The sequence below is a fragment of the Lonchura striata genome, chromosome 11, assembly GCF_050655825.1.
Source record: "Lonchura striata isolate lonStrDom1 chromosome 11, ASM5065582v1, whole genome shotgun sequence".
NCBI classification, from domain to species: domain Eukaryota; kingdom Metazoa; phylum Chordata; class Aves; order Passeriformes; family Estrildidae; genus Lonchura; species Lonchura striata.
This window is the reverse complement of record NC_140713.1, coordinates 7,121,000-7,139,989: the sequence shown is the minus strand read 5'-3', so window position 1 is coordinate 7,139,989 and position 18,990 is coordinate 7,121,000. Positions and strand designations below refer to the sequence as shown.

At 38.7% G+C, this 18,990-nt stretch overlaps 1 protein-coding gene across 3 annotated transcripts; it reads left to right on the top strand.

Moving 5' to 3' along the window:
• Nucleotides 1-1,583: 1,583 nt before the first annotated feature.
• On the top strand, nucleotides 1,584-16,277 carry GPATCH1 (G-patch domain containing 1). 3 transcript variants are annotated; one of them, XM_077786267.2, is made up of 20 exons: nucleotides 1,584-1,639; nucleotides 2,603-2,737; nucleotides 2,940-3,025; nucleotides 3,410-3,570; nucleotides 3,926-4,023; nucleotides 4,156-4,214; nucleotides 4,538-4,783; nucleotides 5,555-5,702; nucleotides 6,413-6,492; nucleotides 7,512-7,716; nucleotides 8,299-8,586; nucleotides 10,162-10,343; nucleotides 10,709-10,836; nucleotides 11,103-11,236; nucleotides 11,564-11,733; nucleotides 12,367-12,577; nucleotides 13,288-13,398; nucleotides 13,860-13,984; nucleotides 14,501-14,646; nucleotides 15,972-16,277. In XM_077786267.2, the coding sequence occupies exons 3-20, from the start codon at nucleotides 3,014-3,016 to the stop codon at nucleotides 15,991-15,993; spliced, it is 2,526 nt and encodes an 841-aa protein (XP_077642393.2). In that variant the 5' UTR covers nucleotides 1,584-1,639; nucleotides 2,603-2,737; nucleotides 2,940-3,013; the 3' UTR covers nucleotides 15,994-16,277. The 3 variants fall into 3 exon arrangements, with proteins under 3 accessions (XP_077642393.2, XP_021406472.3, XP_021406471.3); XM_021550797.3 differs by having other exon boundaries at nucleotides 1,584-1,676; nucleotides 12,370-12,577; XM_021550796.3 differs by having other exon boundaries at nucleotides 1,584-1,676.
• Nucleotides 16,278-18,990: the final 2,713 nt, after the last annotated feature.

The following is an 18,990-nucleotide window of genomic DNA, read 5'->3' as shown; positions in this document are numbered from 1 at the left end:
AGAGATTTTCTGTTAGCATTGTGCAAAAAAGGTTTATTTAAGCCGGTGTGTTAAGTCAAAGTCACACAGTACCGACTATTCAGGAACAATTCTTTCCTAAACAAAGACAAACAGCAAGTATGCTAACAACTCGTTTTGCCACTGTGTGTTCTAGCTAAGTGCTTAGTAATGATGAGAAAAGACAATGCACGTAGATAGTGTCTGTGGTTTTCACTATATTGTTTTTGAGAGAATTAAAGACCTGAAACAGTACTCCCTATTTGCATGGAACCGTGGCAATATTTCCTATGGAAACCTGAATTCACGTGCAACTCCAGCAGTTTCACTTTGAAAGAAACCAGTTCCATGTAAACAAATGCAGAGAAACACTGGGATGGAGAATACACAGAAGTCGTACCTGTTAAAGGAAGGAATCTCTGAAGACTGTGTTCTGATTTATTTTCAAGGGTTTCAAAGAAACTGGTGATACTTTAAAAAGTTGTGGACTGATAGAATTTTCAGCGTAAATCGAAGCGTTTGGTTTTGGGGGTTTTTTTTGCGGGGGGAGAGGGGAGTAACAGTGTAAATCAAATCCAAATTTTGAACACTTGGGTCCTGCTGGTGAATACTGGTCTTTGTACAAAATACTTTCAGTAAACGTTTCTCTGACTTCCCAAGGAGGTTCAGAGATTCCTGAAAGCGTTCAGGGATGAAGCTCTTTGAGGGAGGGTTTGAACGCCCAGACTTCTGCCCCGGTTTCTGTGCAAATTCTTGAACAGCCCGTAAGACAACGCGGTTAGGCAAAATTTGCCATGTATTTGCTTAAATGTACAATGAGCTCCGCAACTCCGTTGATTTTGATTCAGGGTGGAGCCCGCTTTACACCTTGATTTGGATGAAATCTGTTTGCCAGAGTCGCTGCTGCCCTTCCCGTAGCCCTGAGTGCGAGGGGGCTGAAGTGGTGCTGGAGGGAGGCACCGCACGGCTGCCGATGGCCGGGAGTTCGACATTATGTGCCGTGGGTCATTTCCGAACACACCAGTCAGAGCTCCCGGGCCGCCGGGGCTCTTCAGCCAAACACGGTGGCACCGGAGGGCCCGTGTGCCCGGCACAGGCTGCGGGCCCCCAGAGCGGGCACCCAGAGCGGGCGGGCAAGCCCGGTGCCGCCGTGAGGCGCCGAAGGGCTCCGGGGCGCTCGGCGGTGCCGCTGCTCCCGTCCCGCCGGCGCAGGGCGGTGCAGGACGGTGCAGGGCGGTGCAGGGCGCCGCTCCCGTCCCGCCGTTCCCGTCCCACCGGCGGGCAGGACGGTGCAGGGCGGTGCAGGGCGGCGCACGGCGGTGCAAGGCGCCGCTCCCGTCCCGCCGTTCCCGTCCCACCGGCGGTGCAGGGCGCCGCTCCCGTCCCGCCAGTGCAGGGCGGCGCTCCCGTCCCGCCGTTCCCGTCCCACCGGCGGGCAGCGCGCCGCTCCCGTCCCGCCGTTCCCGTCCCGCCGGCGGTGCAGGGCGCCGCTCCCGTCCCGCCGTTCCCGTCCCGCCGGCGGGCAGCGCGCCGCTCTTTGGGCCGGCGGCTCCGCCTCCCTCTTGTGACGCGGCCGGGTCCCCCGCGGCCACCGTCGTGTAAGATGGCGGCGGAGAGCAGCGACAGCGAGGAGGAGGACTTGGTGAGCTATGGAAGCGCGCTGCAGCCGCTGCAGGAGGGTAAGGGACCCCCGGGAGGCTCGTCTGCTCCCCGCCCTCGCTCGGTCGGCGCGTCGTGCCGAGCGCTGCGGAGCGGCCCGGCGTGAGGCGCTGGGGCCGGGCTGTCCCGGAGGCCTGCGCGGCGCGGTCCGGTTCGGTTCGCGGCCGGGCGCCCCGCAGCCCTGACCGTGAGGGATGCGGCGGGTGGGCGCAGCGCTGGGCTGCTTCCCCTTCCCCCTGCTGCTGCCGGGGGCCCGTCCCGGCAGCCCGGCTGTCCTGCGAGGGGCCCGGCCCAGCGCAGGCCGAGACGGGCTCGGCACCGCTGCGGCTGCGGCACCCCGCGCCTTGCGGCGGCTGCTCCGGGTGGAGCCGGCTGCTGCTCTTTGCTTCTGGCCTCCCCATCCTTCCAAAAACACTCAGTACAGTTCAAGTGTACGCAGTTATACTAACCTGACCGTCCCATGCTTATATTGTTGGGATGGACAGGGTAGGGACTAATGTGCAGTTGTGACTCCCACGTCTGTGCTACTTTATTCGAGAAATACTGTTACAAAGGTTTGTGCCGAAGTCTATGGCTTTTGTGTTTTGTTTCAGTTTGTACGCTTTTGATGTATAATTTCTCAAGCAATTACTGAACTGAAGAAATCCTGCCAGAGGTCTTGCATACTTAAAAACTAAAACTTCCATTTCACAAGAAAAATCCAATGCTCTCAGAAGTCAGTAGAATTAAGAAGTTTGATGCGAACGCTTCACGCTTTTCCTTTTTCAGTGGTGTACATGAATAGTTACAGTACAGTGGAAATAAATAAAATGTGATGCTTTCCACGTCAGGGTGGCTAGTGTTTGATCCCGTTCTTACTTGTAAGGAAGAAACAGCTTCTGGAGGAAGTGGGAGATCGTTCCTTCATGTAAAGTTGTGTCTTACTTCCTGCTTTATTTGATTGCAGGTGAACGAATTAAAAAGCCAGTCCCTCTTCAAGAGCAGACTGTTAAAGATGCAAAGGGACGATACCAGCGTTTCCATGGTGCATTTACTGGTGGCTTTTCTGCCGGCTACTTTAACACTGTTGGTACAAAGGAAGGTACATTTTGGTTTCCTGCTCTTTCTTATACTGTGAATAGTTGAAACCGTATTGCTGAAGTTATTTCTCCTTGAGTTTTTGGACTGTAACTTTATAAATAGTCCTTTGATATATCCTTAAGATGTAAGGTTGAAATGCTTGAAGTGTTTTTGAATACTATGTTGCTTTAAGTACCTTACTTAAATATTTTCCTTCTTTAAAGGATGGACACCATCAGCTTTTGTATCGTCACGGCAGAAGAGAGCAGGTAAAACCGTTCTTGGACCAGAAGACTTCATGGATGAAGAGGTAAACTTAGAAAGGAAGGAAAACTTGTGTAAATAGTTGCCATGACAGCAAAAATTGAAGTAACCTTGAAATTACTTCTTGTATACAGTGTTATTCTACTAGGTTATATAGACTATTTCATAGGTTCACTTAAGAAGCTCCTGTAACGTCAATATTAAAATATAAAACCAGAACTCAACTTTTTCACTTTATCAGAAAAGGCAAATACTTTTGAAAGTGTTTAAGGTATTTCCACTAAAGTTATTACAAAAACAACTGCATAAGTGGCTTGAGAAAATTAGCAAATATGAAGGTCATATGTCATTTTCATTACACTACTATTAGAGTAAGTAAGAACTTGAAGGATGTTTAATCTAAATGTTTTCATTTTGTGTATGTTTCCAGGATCTTAGTGAATTTGGGATTGCACCAAAAGATATTACAACTACAGATGATTTTGCATCTAAAGCTAAAGACAGGATAAAAGAGAAAGCCAGGCAGATTGCAGGAGTGGTTGCTCCCATTCCAGGAACCACTGCATTTGATGATTTAATTGGACCATCTAAGTAAGTAAATTTACCTGAAAGTTTACCAAACCGTTGATTTCACTTAGAAGTGTTGTATTGCTTGGAAAAGTAATGTTTGTCCACCATAATTGTGAGACTGGAAGATCCTGCAGTGTTATGTTTCCTAAGTGGCCTCCACCTGGATTTTTGTTTTGAATGTGCAGATTTATACCAAGGAAACATTTATAAACTGGCAGGTAGTGTGTATGCAAATAGTAACACATTCAGATTTGATTTTAAAGCAGGATATAGAACTAGAAGTTCAAATATTATGTATGTACATTATTTATCAACAGATAAGAAAGGTGTGGTTTGAAGTAATTTTGGGTTTTGTTTCCTTTTGATTTCTTTTTAGAATAACAGTTGGGGTTGAACTGTTACGGAAAATGGGCTGGAAAGAAGGACAAGGAATTGGACCACGAGTCAAAAGAAAGCCACGGAGACAGCAACCTGGTAAGTTCAGGGAAGTTCCTGAGCTAATTAACTTCCTTGTTAGTAGAAAGTTAACACTCATAGACTGATTAGAAAGCTGATTTTAAGCCCTCTTTTTATTAATGTAATGTGATGTTATGATGTCTCTTGCAGATCCTACAGTGAAGATATATGGTTGTGCATTACCACCTGGACTGTCTGAGGGTTCTGAGGTATTGAACAGGGAACGTTTTCTGTTGACTTATGTAAGAATATGTGATGACAGATAAAAAAAACAACTTCTTTAATGTCCTCAAACAGTATTTTAAAATGCAGATTCAAATCTTTTTAAAAGTGTTTATAAGAACTTTCTATGCTTAATGTGAATAAAGGTTTTAATATCTAAATTTCTTCTTTTGCTATGTAAGAAGGTATGGTTCATACACAATTCAGGAAATTCAAACTTGCCTAGGCTCATGTTAACTGAATGTTGTAAAAGCTCAACATACAGAACTTTTAGTCATATTTGCTCTCATGAACTTGTATTTTGTACAAGGATGAAGAGGATGAATACCAGCCAGAGAATGTGACGTTTGCACCGAAAGATGTAATGCCTGTAGACTTGACTCCCAAAGAGAATGTCCATGGACTTGGCTATAAGGGTTTGGACCCCTCACAAGCTTTGTTTGGTGCGTCTGGAAGAGAACACCTGAATCTTTTCACTGGTGGTTCTGAAGAAACAAGCAATTTACTTGGTGATCTGAGACATAGTAAAGGGAGAAAACTAGGTATTACAGGTCAGGTAAGGACATTTTTTAATGCATTTTGTGATTAGTGTAGTAAAATCCACATAAATTTTGTTTTAAGTTTAAAGCTCCTAGTCATTCTATTATTGTAAGAAATGTCAAGTGTGATTTGAGAAATTTTTTTAAACTTACTTTGAAGATGCAGAAAAACCCTTAGAAGTCTCAAATGCCTTCACTTACTCAAACTGTAAAACACTATAAAACTACCTGACTCTGAGTAGCTGGATGGAAAAATGTTCTGTGTTATTTTGATGAGGTAAAGTTAATATTCAGTATGTATTTAGTTTATGTTTTTTGTCTATTGTACTTTTAGTAATGCTGTATCTGTCAGCTAGAGAGGTTTTGTGTTGCTTCAGGGTATTTGTAGTTCTTACCTAGAAGCACTGTCAGTTTATATTTTCGGTGAATTCTATTTGTTTAATTTCCCTGTTAACTGACATATTTTTTCCTTTTGAGAATTTAACCTGCTCTTAGTCAGATTGCACATATTACTTTGGTGGAACTAGTCTGTTGTTCTTGTGTTGTACACACCAAACTTGCTGTCCCTCCCTGTCAAGGAAGTGGAATGTATTTGCTTTTGTGCTCACTGGGGTGTGGGGTTTTTTCCTGCCTTAGTTTCTGTGGTGAATCTGTACATTTTTCCCAGTGAATATATGTTTGTACTGTAGATTTTATGTAGATTAATAGATAATCCATGTAGATGTGTTCTGATATGTGGCTTAAAATTTTTCACACTTTTGAGTTCTCATTTGAAATTTGTATTTTAGGCTTTTGGTGTAGGAGCTTTAGAGGAAGAAGATGATGATATTTATGCAACTGACACACTGTCAAAATATGATACAGTTCTAAAGGATGAGGAGCCTGGGGATGGCTTGTATGGCTGGACAGCACCAAAACAGTATAAATCCAAAAAAAGTAAGAACTGTTATTGTCTTTAAAGAGTGAGTGTAATATGGAGGAAGGAAAAAAATGTAATCTGTATTTGCCATATATTTTAATTTTTAGCCTTGATATCTGAAAATTCAACTAGTCCTCCTTCTATATTGAAGTGTTCAATTACAGAAATTATTTCCAAAGTCTTCCACTAATCCCAGTGTAGATTAAACCCTCAAAGCACATTTTCAAAAGGACAATATGTGCTGCTTGGTGATATACAATGTTCAGTTTCACTGAAGAAAACAAGTGACTGTGAATCACAGTTAAAAAATATGACCCAGCACTTAAAAAGAGAACTTTTTTTTAGCTGAACTTCTGTATTTTGAGATAATTTTTGTAAATTGTAGCTTGGTACCACTTTATTTTTTCTGCGCTGGGTAAGTGCATGAAACACTGTCATAATTTCTGGAGTACCTGTTCACATTAGGTGTGCACTTTAATGGCACTGATGGTGTTAGCTGTGCACAGTGTGGATACTGTTGCTTCAATATAAGCCATGTTCAACCTTCAGCAGTCACTCTGGGAGCAATTTTTAGTTGTGTAATACTAATCCAGAATCAGAACCCTTAATTTTAAATTAAAGGTGGTGAAGATTAACTACAATTATGTCTCATAATAGACAGTGACATATGGAAAATACTCAGAAAAAAATGGATGTTTTAAATACTACATCTGTGATCATTTTGTAGGGCCTGAAAGAGAATTTAAATATATTGGCAAAGTCCTGCCTGGCTTTTCCTTGGCATCAAAACCATCAGCTCCAATCAAGGTAAGCAGATAGTGATATTTTATGTATTAAGAATAACATCATTCATCATGTGAACAATACAGACTACTGGTTCTTGGTGTTTTTCTGTTCTTATAAATAAATGTTTTGGTCGGCAGTGAAAATTGCTGAATGAACAAAATTATGACACAGGGGGCTATTCAACAGAAACCTAAAATTTATCAGACTTCTGAAGCTATTTAAGCTTTGCCTGAGTACTGGCTTTGAACAAATACCTTCCACTATTCACTGCTACTTGCCGTAAAGTTGGAGGAATGGTTCAATTTAACTTAAAAAAAAAAATCCATATTTTTGCTTTACATCTTTCATATGTAACATTCAGTTTTCTGTAAAAAGTAGGCCTCATGCTTTGTTCACTTTGCTATTTTAGTGACAGTTTAATTTCTTAGGCCTGTCTTCAGGTTTACATAATTCATGCCATATATATTTGCATAAATTAGAATGACAAACAACTGTATGACAGGGTCCTCTTTCAAAGGAGGAAATATGTGTGTGAAAAAATCCCATTGTATAGGGAGCACAGAGTAACCCTTTAAGCAACAGCTTGAATGAAGAACACGGGGAAAAGCACTTTGAAAGATGTTAAAATATAGTAAGCATGGAAGTATTCAGTTGTCCAATTGATAAAATCATTTGACTTCAGTTTAAAAAAAATAGTAAGCAATATTACAAGGTGTTTTCTTGAATAAAAGCAGTGCATCCTAAGACTCCTGTTAATTTTTCTGTCACTTAATGTGCATGTTTTCATATTTTTTCATAGTTGTAAATATGTTGTCAATATATTTGTTCCCAGAATTTGTATTACAGAATTTATATTACTTGCTGGCTAGGTCTGAAGGGGTTGTTAGCTTGTACTGTCTGTTTCTACTGCCAAGATGTAAATTGAGGAATTCTTAGGTTGAGCTGACTTTTTCAGAAACACATTTATAAGTCTTGCATACAAAGTTGTCTCTCTCTCTCTCTCTCAGTGGGTTTTTGTTTTGTTGCCCCTTTCCCCCCAGATTTACCCACCACCTAGCCTGCCACGAAATTACAGACCAGTCCATTACTTCCGACCTGTGATAACAGCTGGGAATGAAAGCTGCCATTTACAGAAGGCCTTGGAGGAGTCAACTGGGAAACTGGAGAGTGATCCAACACAGCAAGGCAGGCATGCTTTGAATGCAGCTCAGAGGAGGGAACAGCTAGGAGAGACTGAGCTGAAAGGTATTAAGATACGTGACTATATCTTTGTGTTTCAAGCATGTTTATATGTTTATTTATAGAACAGTAAGAATTTGGTCTGGCCTTGAGATTTTATTTTCTAACATAAATATATCAAATCTAGTTACCATTTCATTACTCAGTTTCATATCAGCAGTTGAATTGTTGATGTACCTGTCTGTATATTCATTTACTTAAATATTTTAAAGACAAAAAGTATGTGTTGGATTGTGTTTTGTTTGGGAGGGTTGTGGCCTTTTATGAATATAATAGGCTGTGATATTTTTTTCTGTAAAATGTTTTACTGAAATACATTCAGATCTACTAAGATAATTTGTAACTGTGGCTCACATTTGTATCTACAACAGTAAACTTTATCAAGTTATATGTAAATAGCATAGAAGATGTAATAGTGGCCAAATTTTTATTTGCCGTGTATGCCATTTTATTGTTAATTTCTACTTCAGAGCATTTTATCTGAATTTATGCACATGTGGTAGGGATTTTTCTTCTACTAAAGTGCAAGAAATAGTTCTAGTAATTTTTCATTTCTCTTTATCTTTTACTGCTTTTTTTCTGCTCTAGGTCCGGCTCCTTCTGTTTTGGAATATCTGTCTGAGAAAGATCGAGAAAGACTCAAAGAAGTGAAACAAGCATCTGAACAACAAATGAAAGCAAAAATAGTGTCTCAGCAGTCAGCAAATAGCAGATTCCAAGTGGCCTCCCCAGAAGAAGCTGCTCACAAATGGCAGATGCTGCTGGGGGGGCAGTTAGCAAATGCTGGTTCTAGTGACTTCAAACCATTTGCAAAAAATCCAGAAAAACAAAAGAGATACGAAAATTTTGTGAAAAGTCTTAAACAAGGAGAAAAAGGTAAAATATTTATTGATTAATGTTTTTCTTCCCCTCCCCCCCATTTTTTTTTTTATTCCCAGTGCATTTTATATTCACTGTGAGTTCTCTTCCTGAATTCCACAGTATTTCTTCTTTTCAGGACCAATGTTAACAGAAATCTTTACTGATACTTAGTCATGTTGATTTCAAGAGAACTGCTCAGTTATTCAGTTATCATCAAGTCTTGATTTTAGGCATTACATGTCATACTTCTGTGATGTAGCAGAAGTTAAGTTCTGCTTCATTTCCTGTATTTCCTCTCTTCCATTTGCCAAGGAACACTTCAGTTTTGGTCAGTGGAACAACCTTTTTAATTTAGTTTGTTTCTCTTCAAGGAGTTAAACTGACAGACACTCAAACTTCTGCTGTCACTTATATGTTCTTCTCAGAAAAATTTATGACTGTAAAAATACAGCATCCATGCAGAGCTCTTACTCAAAACCGAAAAACATCCAACCTGCTTCATCATCTCTTTTCATGCTGTTTCAGTCTCGTCCATTTTGTTTAAGTTTTTTATATTAAATGATACTGTGGTATATCTTAGATTAAACTAGATACTTGAGATACCTTGTGGTATACCTTGTGGTATCTCAAGTACCTTGTGGTATCTCAAGTTCTCCAGTACTCCAGCACTGTGATTTTTCTGTAAGGCATAAAAAGGAAATTGGTCTAGGGAGTTTATCATCAGCCCATGACTTTAAATGGCCTTGAACTAAACTTTAAAAAAAAAAAGGGTTGGGTTTTTTCACAAATTTTGAAGTACACAGGGGCTATTGGGGAAGAAGAAAATGGGCACCAGGGAAATTTGACAGAGGAAAGCATATAGTGACAGGTAGAAAACCTGGATGTGTTGTTTTAGTTGTGGTTTGGAGGTTTTTGTGTTTTGTTTTGGTGGGGTTTTTTAAGTCCTTTTCATTACATAAAATAAGTATTTTCTGGTTGCCACATTGGGACAGACTACTTGAGTTTTGAATCCATAGTTCCTGGGTAAAGTTGAGCATTCCCAATTATGACTGTAAGTGTCTCTCTAGTCATAATGGTAAAAATGTAGAAATGTATGAATAACTGGAACAGTTAAAGATCTGCTTTACTGTAAGTGTATTTGCTTGGCTGGTGCCTTTTGGGAGAGAAACTGAACCTGTTGCTGTAAACATGTGTGCAAACTCTGTATTTATCTGTGAGCACTAGAAAGCAAATTACCAAAGCATAGTCAGGCTTAGATTCTTTTGTTCTATGTTTTAGTTATTTGATAACACTTTGGGTTATACTTTTTGTTTTAATCACTTGTTAAATCCATTAAGTATTTTGAACATTCTCTAAAGGGCAATGAGTAAGGAATCGATTTTACAAGTAATATTACTTAAAATATCAATTTTTCATTTGGAAAATGCTGTCATTCTTGCTGATTTGAAACATGATCTCCATTTATCAGGGATTAACACAGTTGAGATTAATACTACCCTTAAGCTAATTCATTAAATATTTGCAAGAACGTTATTTTTTGTTTGAAAAGTGTTGACCCAAAGTAAGCTGTCATCTCTCCTCACCTTCCAGGAGAAAGATTGGAGCGTTTTTTTGACCAGAACATGACAGAGTGGGAGCGAGGCAGGGAGCAGGAGGAGTTCTTCCGTGCAGCCATGTTCTACAGATCCTCCAATTCAACACTGGCCTCCAGGTTCACCCGCGCCAAATACGAAGATGATGTTGACAAAGTTGAGGTTCCTCGAGACCAAGAGGTATTTGCTGCCTCCAGTCTTTTAATTAATTTGAGCTGCTGTTGTTGCATTAGCCCTTTTTCTTTTCAACTCTTATGAAGATATGTCACTATTTTGTTGCCCTTCTGTTTAGCAGCTTTTGAAAACACTTGGTGCATACTGAGCAGTGATTCGTTAAACAGCATTTAAATATTGATGGATTTGTCCTGTTCATAAATCTTACAACAGTTCAGTAAGTTTTTTTGAGTGTAAATTCTGCAATTTATTCTGTAAATTAATTCTGTAAATTAAAGAGTGTAAATTCTGCACACTGAAATTGTGTATTAAATACATTGTATCTTTCTTAAAATAATTATTTATCAGCTGTAAATGTTTGACTTTTTCAGAATGATATTGATGATAAGGAAACAGCTGTGAAGATGAAGATGTTTGGCAAACTCACAAGAGATAATTTTGAATGGCATCCTGATAAGCTGCTGTGTAAAAGATTTAATGTTCGTGATCCATATCCTGAGTAAGATAATTGATACTTATATTTTTAAAACTTTTTATAATTTCTGAGTTTTTCATTTGCTTGTGGAAAATCTGTGGAAAATTTATTGTGTCATAAGGTAATACAGAACTACCCAAAGTTTTTATTTGTGTCACGTAATATGGTGACCTCTGATAAAATAGCATGTATTTGAAGGACTACTCTGGGGGCTTCAGCTTGTTGTAGCTAATTTGAAGACTTTTCTGTGTTAAAAACAATAATAAGCAAACAATTTTATTTCTCTCTAGTTCTTCTATAGTGGGTTTGCCAAAAGTGAAACGAGACAAGTATTCTGTTTTTAATTTCTTAACTGTGCCTGAGCCCACCACATCTGTAACTCAAGCAACAAATGAAAAGATCCAAGAGGGTAACAGTCTCACTAGTAAGTTTGATACTTTATTCATTTAACTATACGTGATATAATAGTACAGGAAAGGTATGTTTTTCATTGAGAATCTAACCACATGATTTTTTTTTCATTTAAAAAATCCAAACAAAGGACTTAAAAATAAAAAGTCATTGTCATAAAAACTGAAGTTAGTGATATAAAGCTAATTTCTTCTACCTAAATGACATTTATAGGTCAAATATTTATTAGAAATATTTTAAAAATGTAAATCTGAAGAAGCAGAGTAATTTAAAATCAAATAGGCTATGAAATGCAGAACAATTTAGCATGCAGGTGATTTGAATATTTTGGATATTTTAGAACCAAAGAAATCTTCAAGGTGGGATGTGTCAGATAAAGAGAAGGAGAAGAAAGATTCTATCAGTGAATTCATTAGTCTTGCTAGATCAAAAGCTGATGTTCAGCAGCAGCCCCCAGTGCCAGCAAAAGAAGAATGTGGAGCTGGGACGACTGAAACTCCTCCCACTGTGGTGAGTTTACAACAAGGTTTGAACTTGAAGTAGCTGTAAACCTTGACAACCCAACAATAAGATGAGTTAATACATTAATTGTTCTAACACAGATCAGTTTGAACAAAAGCCAGCTCAGGATGAGCAAAGGCATGGGATAGCACTTTGAAGAATTTTGAGGTTATAACTCTGGGATGCAAGATGTTTGCAGTTTACCTCTGATTATACTTGAAGCAGGGCTTAAGAAAAGAGAAAATGTAGCCCTGTAGTCTGGGAACTAAATTCAATCACCACTCTGCTCACAGGCACAGAATGTATTTATTTCTCATTTCCATAGAAGAGAATGCATATTTTGGGGAGAAATGTGATGTTTTCCTTTTGCTTAAATTTAGTATTCTATAATTGCAGTTTTAATTAATTAGAATTTATAATATCTGGGGATCTATTTTCACAAACTGCACTACTCTTTATAGGGCACTGGCTGAGTTCCTCAGCATTTCAGAGCTTTACTATGTGGGACTAAGATTGTTTATTTCTCAGCTATTGTGCCATCCAAATGTTTTGTAAACACCTGTCAGCATGCTTGAAGTTATCAGAGAGAGATTGTTAGTTTCTTTAGTGCTTAAATATAGTTGGTTGTGATGCTATTTTTAGCAGGTAGCTGATGAAGATAAGAATCAGGAGGAAGAAAGCGGACGACCACCCATGGACTTATTTAAGGCCATCTTTGTGAGCTCCTCAGATGAAAAATCATCTTCCTCTGAAGAAGAGAGTGATGAAGAACAGCAACCAACTACTTCTGAAAGACAGTCAGAAACCACCAAGCAAGTTGATATAGCAGACTGTTCTTCCTCTAATTTACAAGGTAGTTCTTAATGGATGTTCATTTTTATGCAACTTAAAATAGATGCCTCGTAAAAGTTCCATTTTTGAATCACACATTCTTGGACTGCTAGGACCATGCTAACCAGTGCAGATCATCTGAGATTGGTAGAGCTGGTCGTGTAGAAAATGCAAATACAGCACTAAATAAAGCTTTGCATGTTACAGTGTTGCTAGCATTGCCATGTACCTTTTGTGTAGAATTTACAAGCAAACTGCTGTATGGTATATGCCTGTTACACAGTGAGAGGGAACAAAACATCTTGTGTAAGAACATACATAAAATGAAAATACTTTGTTGACTTACTGTCACAGTTGATTCTATTAACATTTAACTTTTAGTGTTTATTAACCTTATACATCTCATGGAGTTTTTTATTGATTCTGAGTAATGGAAAAATAGTACTGTTACAAAAGGGAAGCAAACAAATGTACTAATAGCAAATTAATTAATCATTTTTATAGTTTAAAAGGTAAAATTTGATTTAACAGAAGAAAAAGCACAGTATGTTGGTATGTTTCAGAATGTCAGCTACCCAGTTGGCCAAAGCAGTCCATGGAGATAGAGGATGCTGATCAGTTTGCTTTCTTAATGTTTTTTAGAAAGCCTCCTTGAAGTTTCTTCAACACTTCTTAGAAAAAGTATTTTCTTATTTTCCTTTCAAATATAGCAAGTTTTGGTTTTTTTCATAGAGAATGTGACTGCTTCAACTGATTCTGGCATTTCTTCGTTGCCTACGTCAAAGCAGGAACTGGATGCAACAGAGGAATTTGGACCAAAGTTGCCACCAGCTTTTTCTTCTGGTAGGTTCTGTAAGCATCTAGAGTGTAAATTCTGCACATTGAAATTGTATATAAAATACTTGATAGCTCTCTTTAAAAACGCATTTTGTGAATAGGCCATCTATCTCTTAAATGTGTATTATGTAAACAGGCATCACCAAATGTTTTGTTGCCATGCTATGGCCCACCAACAGGAACATCTTTGCCTGTATACCAGGTTTGTTTTAAGTCTATAGAGGTAATGATAAAAAGTGGATGTGAAAATACAGGACAGCCCTGAAGTTTCATTTTTTAACAGATTGCAAAGACATTTATTTACAAGAAGGATGTTGCAGATAGGCATTTTAGACACATAATTTCCTTTTAAAGTTTGTTTGTTTAATTGTCATATTAGGTGATAAGTAGTACAGAATGTAATAACCAAATTACCGTATTTTTGTCAGAGTTTTTTTTATTCTTCATGCATTTGCTTTGTACTTTAGGCACTACTTGGCAACAACAAACAGAGGTGCCAGCAACTTTTCCTGGGCCTAGTAGGAAAGAAAAACATAGGAAAACCAGAGAGAGGCACAAGACTAAGAAAGAACGCAAACGAAAAAAGGAAAAGGTAATAAATTTAAATATTGATTTTTGATTTATTGATTCTTTGATCTGCTTTTCAGAATGTTTTATTATTTATGCTTGGTTGTAGAAAAAATATATAGTGAGGCCAGAATATAAGCAACAGAATTTCACTGGTGTTTTGAAACCAGAAAATTACCCCCCATAATGTTGCTTTTTCCATGTGCACATATGTGACTACAGGCACAATACTGTGGGTGGTTTCATGTTCTATGTGGAAGATGCCAGACACATCCTGGGAATTGCATTCATGGCTTATATTCAGATTACTGTAATGAAATACCTGGTTTATGAAGAGTTGAGTGCTTGGATTAAATGAATTTTGGTTTATAATTTTTTTTTTTAATCTTAGTCTAAGTAGTGGATGAGAGTCATTGATAGGTGTTCTGTTTCAGTTAAGCTTTGAAAAGCTTACTGAAATGAACTTTTTTCTTTTGTTGACATTCAGAAAAATCCAAGTCTTTCACAAGGAGATGAAGGATTATTTCTGTTCTTTTTACAGAAAAAGAAGCATAAGAAGCAGAAAAACAAAGGAAAACACAAGAATAAAAAAGCAGAAAAAGACAGCAGCTCAGACACTACAGACAGCAGTGATAGCCTTAGTGATATGGATACCACAGGCTTGTCACCTAAAGAACTTCTAAGAAGGTAAGCAGAAAGCTTACTTAAATTTTTTAAATTTCACTTGCAAATTTTACAGTGAATAACTACAACATCCATTTATGAGTTGTCATTCTAGTGAACCTATTTGCAACAAAAAGAAACTGAATAGGCCAGTTTCTTTATGAAGATAAAATATTGCTCACTTTGGTGAGGAAAGAATACAAATATTAGACATTTTAATATAGAGGGTAATTAATTTTAGGATAGAAGCCTCTGAAGGTAAAGACCACTAAACACACAGGCCTAGCAGAGCTAATGGACATTATAATTAAAGATGACTGATATTTTTGGAAGGTATTTTGAATTGGAATGAAAAATTGAACTAGTGCAGGTGGAAATTAATATTTTCATATATGTAATTCTCTTTACTTGGGAACATTGGAAGAAACATTGTTTGCTAAGATTCCATTCAGGTACATCTGTTGTGTGGTGCCAATGCTTAAGCTAGTCTGTTCTTCAGCAAGGGACAGTGAAGCAAGCAGAACAATACTTTAGTCATGTACATGGCTTCTAAATTTAGACTGTGCTATTACATTTTTATAAACTAGAGACTTGAAGATAATGCTAACATAAATGTGAAAATCAGAACAGCACATTTCACAATATTTTGCACACACTTGAAGTAAAGTAGAGCAAGCCTAACTGTCTCTAGTGCAGATCGTCAGCTTCAGAAATGTCCCATGTGGGACAGCCACTGCATTGGCCTCTGTTTAGGGTCTCTGACTAGCTGAAGGAGAAGGTCTCAAGGTGTGTGTTGGATGCCACATCCATCTGCTCTAGTGGCAGAGTGATTGGGGTCAAGGTGTGAATTGGAATGGGCAGGTACCAACTGGCACTTGAAAGGACTCTGCCTTCCATACCTTTGGAACAGAGTGTCAGTTGTGTATTGGTGTTTTCATACTAGAAAACAAACTATTGCTTGGGTTTCTGAATAGCTAAAATATGTTTCTATGCATTTTGCACAAAACAGATTTATTTGTACAAGCAGTTGTTTTGGAATCTTCACATTTGCATATCCTTTATTGATGGTGTTGAGGCAGGCCTTATCTATAAACAATGTGACAACAAGAGAGATGAAGAATTTACATTTTTTCTCAACTGTTTCCCAGGCTTCTGCCTGGTTAGAAACCTTCGTTTTCTCTCTAACTGAACTGAGAATACCCACATCTTGTCATTGAGAAAATGTTATCTGATACAACTCAGATCTCTCTCTCGGCAACTAAGGTTTAAGAAGCTGCTCAAGTAATGAAATGTTCCTAATGTGTTGTGCGACTGTTTAGTGACATTTTCCTTTCTGTCCTCCCTTTCAGATTAAAACAACTTCAGTATTGAAGAGCTCTCTTGTGTTCTTCAGTAGTGTGTGACTTGATCTCAAATTTTTGATCTCCTCTGTGATGGTAGGTCAGTGGTGTATAATGTGAAGCACTATAGATACAGTATTCATATTGAATTTCTTTGAAAGTAAATGTGCATATGTTTATGATGTTTCATGAGTTCAAAATGTATGGATTATAGAACATTGAAAAGACCCCTTTCTGGGCATAATAATCTGAAATATTGCAGGCTCTGTTTTATTTAATAAAACAAAGCATTTTAATAAACTTTATTATTACAAATGAGTTTTGTATTGTGATAATTTGTTATGCCTAGGACCTCTAAAACACTGGAGAATAAGTTTCAGTCTGAGTTAAGTTAGGAAGTTAAAACTAAAGCAATGTAAAATTTTTATTGGGTGCAAGTATTTTATTGAATCTAATGTATAATTTCACATTGCAGTTTTCGAGTATCTGGCTGTTATTTTTGCCTCTCCAAATTGAATAACATTTACTATAGCAGCTCAAAACCAATAACCTTTGACAGAATCATAGAGTATGCTGAAGTGGAAGGGACCTCTCAGGATCATCAAGCCCAAGTCCTGGCCCTGCACAGTTCATTTCACATAAATTATAACAGCTAATGAGAGAAAAGATTATGTATGATTTATAACCTCCCTCATTTTATGCAGTTACAAAGAAAACTGTTGATGCTACTTTTTGTCTGCAGTTGTCATGTTGTAGAATAATTTAATTGTGAGCCATGGAATAACACTGAGCTGCCTGGAGGTGGTGGGGAGCAGCTCTGGGGCAGCCTGGAGCCCTGGCAGGAGCTCAGGGAAGGGCAAGCAGGCTGCTGGGCCCTCTGCCCATGAGGAGTTGGGGGACTGCTGGCAGCCCAGGGATGAGAATCTCTCTGACACTGTGTGTGGTTAATGCAGCTGGTGTTTGGTAGTTCTGTTCACACAAACACATGCTTGGCAGTCATGAACAAACTCCCAAATGAGTGATGAAATTACTTTTCAAAATACCTTTGCCAAAATTTGTAACAGTCTTGGCTAGAACATGTGGCCTAAGAGCTCGATGTGCTGTGTTTTGATTGTGAGATTCCAGGGCATCCCTCTGGCTGCCCTGGCAGGTCTGGGACCCTGGCAGGGGTCAGGAACCCCCCTGGACAGAGCCCCCAGAGACACTGTCTGTGATCTCTGTCCATGGAAAAGAGTTTTCAATCTTACAGGATGAATTACAAGCTCTGAGTGCTTGATAGAAGTAATAATTAAGTGTGGCACGGGTGCAAAAGTAAAATTTTAGGATTCTAGATGAGGGGTCCAAAGGGGACAAGATGGAGGAAATTGGGTGTGCCTTGTCCTTTTTCTCCTTCTTCATGCCCTCCATGTCTCACTGTGGTGTTGGCATTTTTCTGTTGGTTCAGGCTGGGGACACACTGTCCAACACAGGTGACAGATATTGGCATGTTATTGTAAATCCAGCCCAGGGAGTTTCTGGTATTGAATGTTTGTCACATCCCACTGAGGGCAGAGCCCCACACGCTGCCCTGCAGGACAGAGCTGGGCAGGGCAGCAGAACATGTGAGAGATAAACAGAATAAACAACCTGGAAACCAGCACAGACCAATGATGGCTTCTGCTTTGGCAGTGGGGCAGAAAGAGACTTTCTACAATCTGGGGATCATCAATAGCTCAGATTCTGATATTTGATAGGCCACAATCAAGGAAACAAGTGTTTGAAAGACTTGAGAGACTTAATGAGATTTAAACTTTTTTTTTTTGGAGAGGAAGAAGACTTTGAAAACAAATATCCAGAAAAATTAAAACACAGTCCTCCATCCATCAGCATTTTTTTTTTTTCTCAACCAGATTCAGTAAGCCTGCTCAAGGGTAGGTATCAAGGATGTGAACTTTGCTGTAAGTGGAACTTTGGAATTTAGGATGCGTTGTCCTGTGGTTCCTGCTTTCCTACTCCCCCTCGTGGACTAAACTGTCAGGTTATGTGAACCCGCGAGTGCTGTGCAGGCAAATCTGTGCTAAGCAGGTTTCAGGCATTGAGACCTGCATACATTAAGCAATCATGACTTAATGTAAGAATTGGTAATGCATAGTAGTGCATTAATGGCATATTAATTCAAAGTATGTAAAATGTTGATTTCCTGCTGTGCAGTGCTAGGTTTCTACCATAACCAGAAGGTTTTCCAGGCATACTGAATAGGCCCAAGAAGCCCAAAAGCACAGAAAGTCCAGACAAGGTTCAGCTTAGCAGCATTATGTTAGCAAAGAGCTGTGGATGGCTCCTCAAAGAAACCAGGAAATGTACAAGGAACAAGTCACATCTTTTAATGATAAGTAAATAAACACATGGCAACTGTAAGCAGATATTGTAGATTGGAGATATAAAAATAAGTGTCTCAGTGTGTCAGTCCTGACATGTACAATTGAATAACTGTCAGATTGACAGTCCCAAACTTTCCTACTTTGTCTGAACTCAGAACTGGAATTTTTATTTTTCTGTCTTCAGCAAAATGCTGTTGAGCTCTCTTATGTGTAAATCAACTGAAATCAACCCAGAACTGTAACCCAGAAAATAAGAAGATAATAGATTCATTTTTTTAAAGTATAATATATCCTTGAATGTTCTTTTTGCTGAAAAGGTATAATGTGCTACTTGTCTGGAGTGTCTGACTTCTGTTTAAGAAATTTTATCTAATTTTTATCTAAGGAAGTTTTCTTGAACACTTGTTGAGCAATACTTATTTTTCAGAATCTATCCAAAAGTATTTCCCTGAATATCGGGAATTTTCTGACATCAATATGTAATGCAAGATTATGTGAAATGTATTAAGCCTGATTTCTTCCCCTGCAGGAACAGCTGAAGCAGTTAGAATTCAGGAGAATATGGTGGATTTGGATCATGGGGGACTAGCCCTGACAATTTTCACTCTGGCATTCTCTTTTTTTCCCTTTGAAAGAGTAGATACCAAATGGCTGGCTGTACTGAGAAA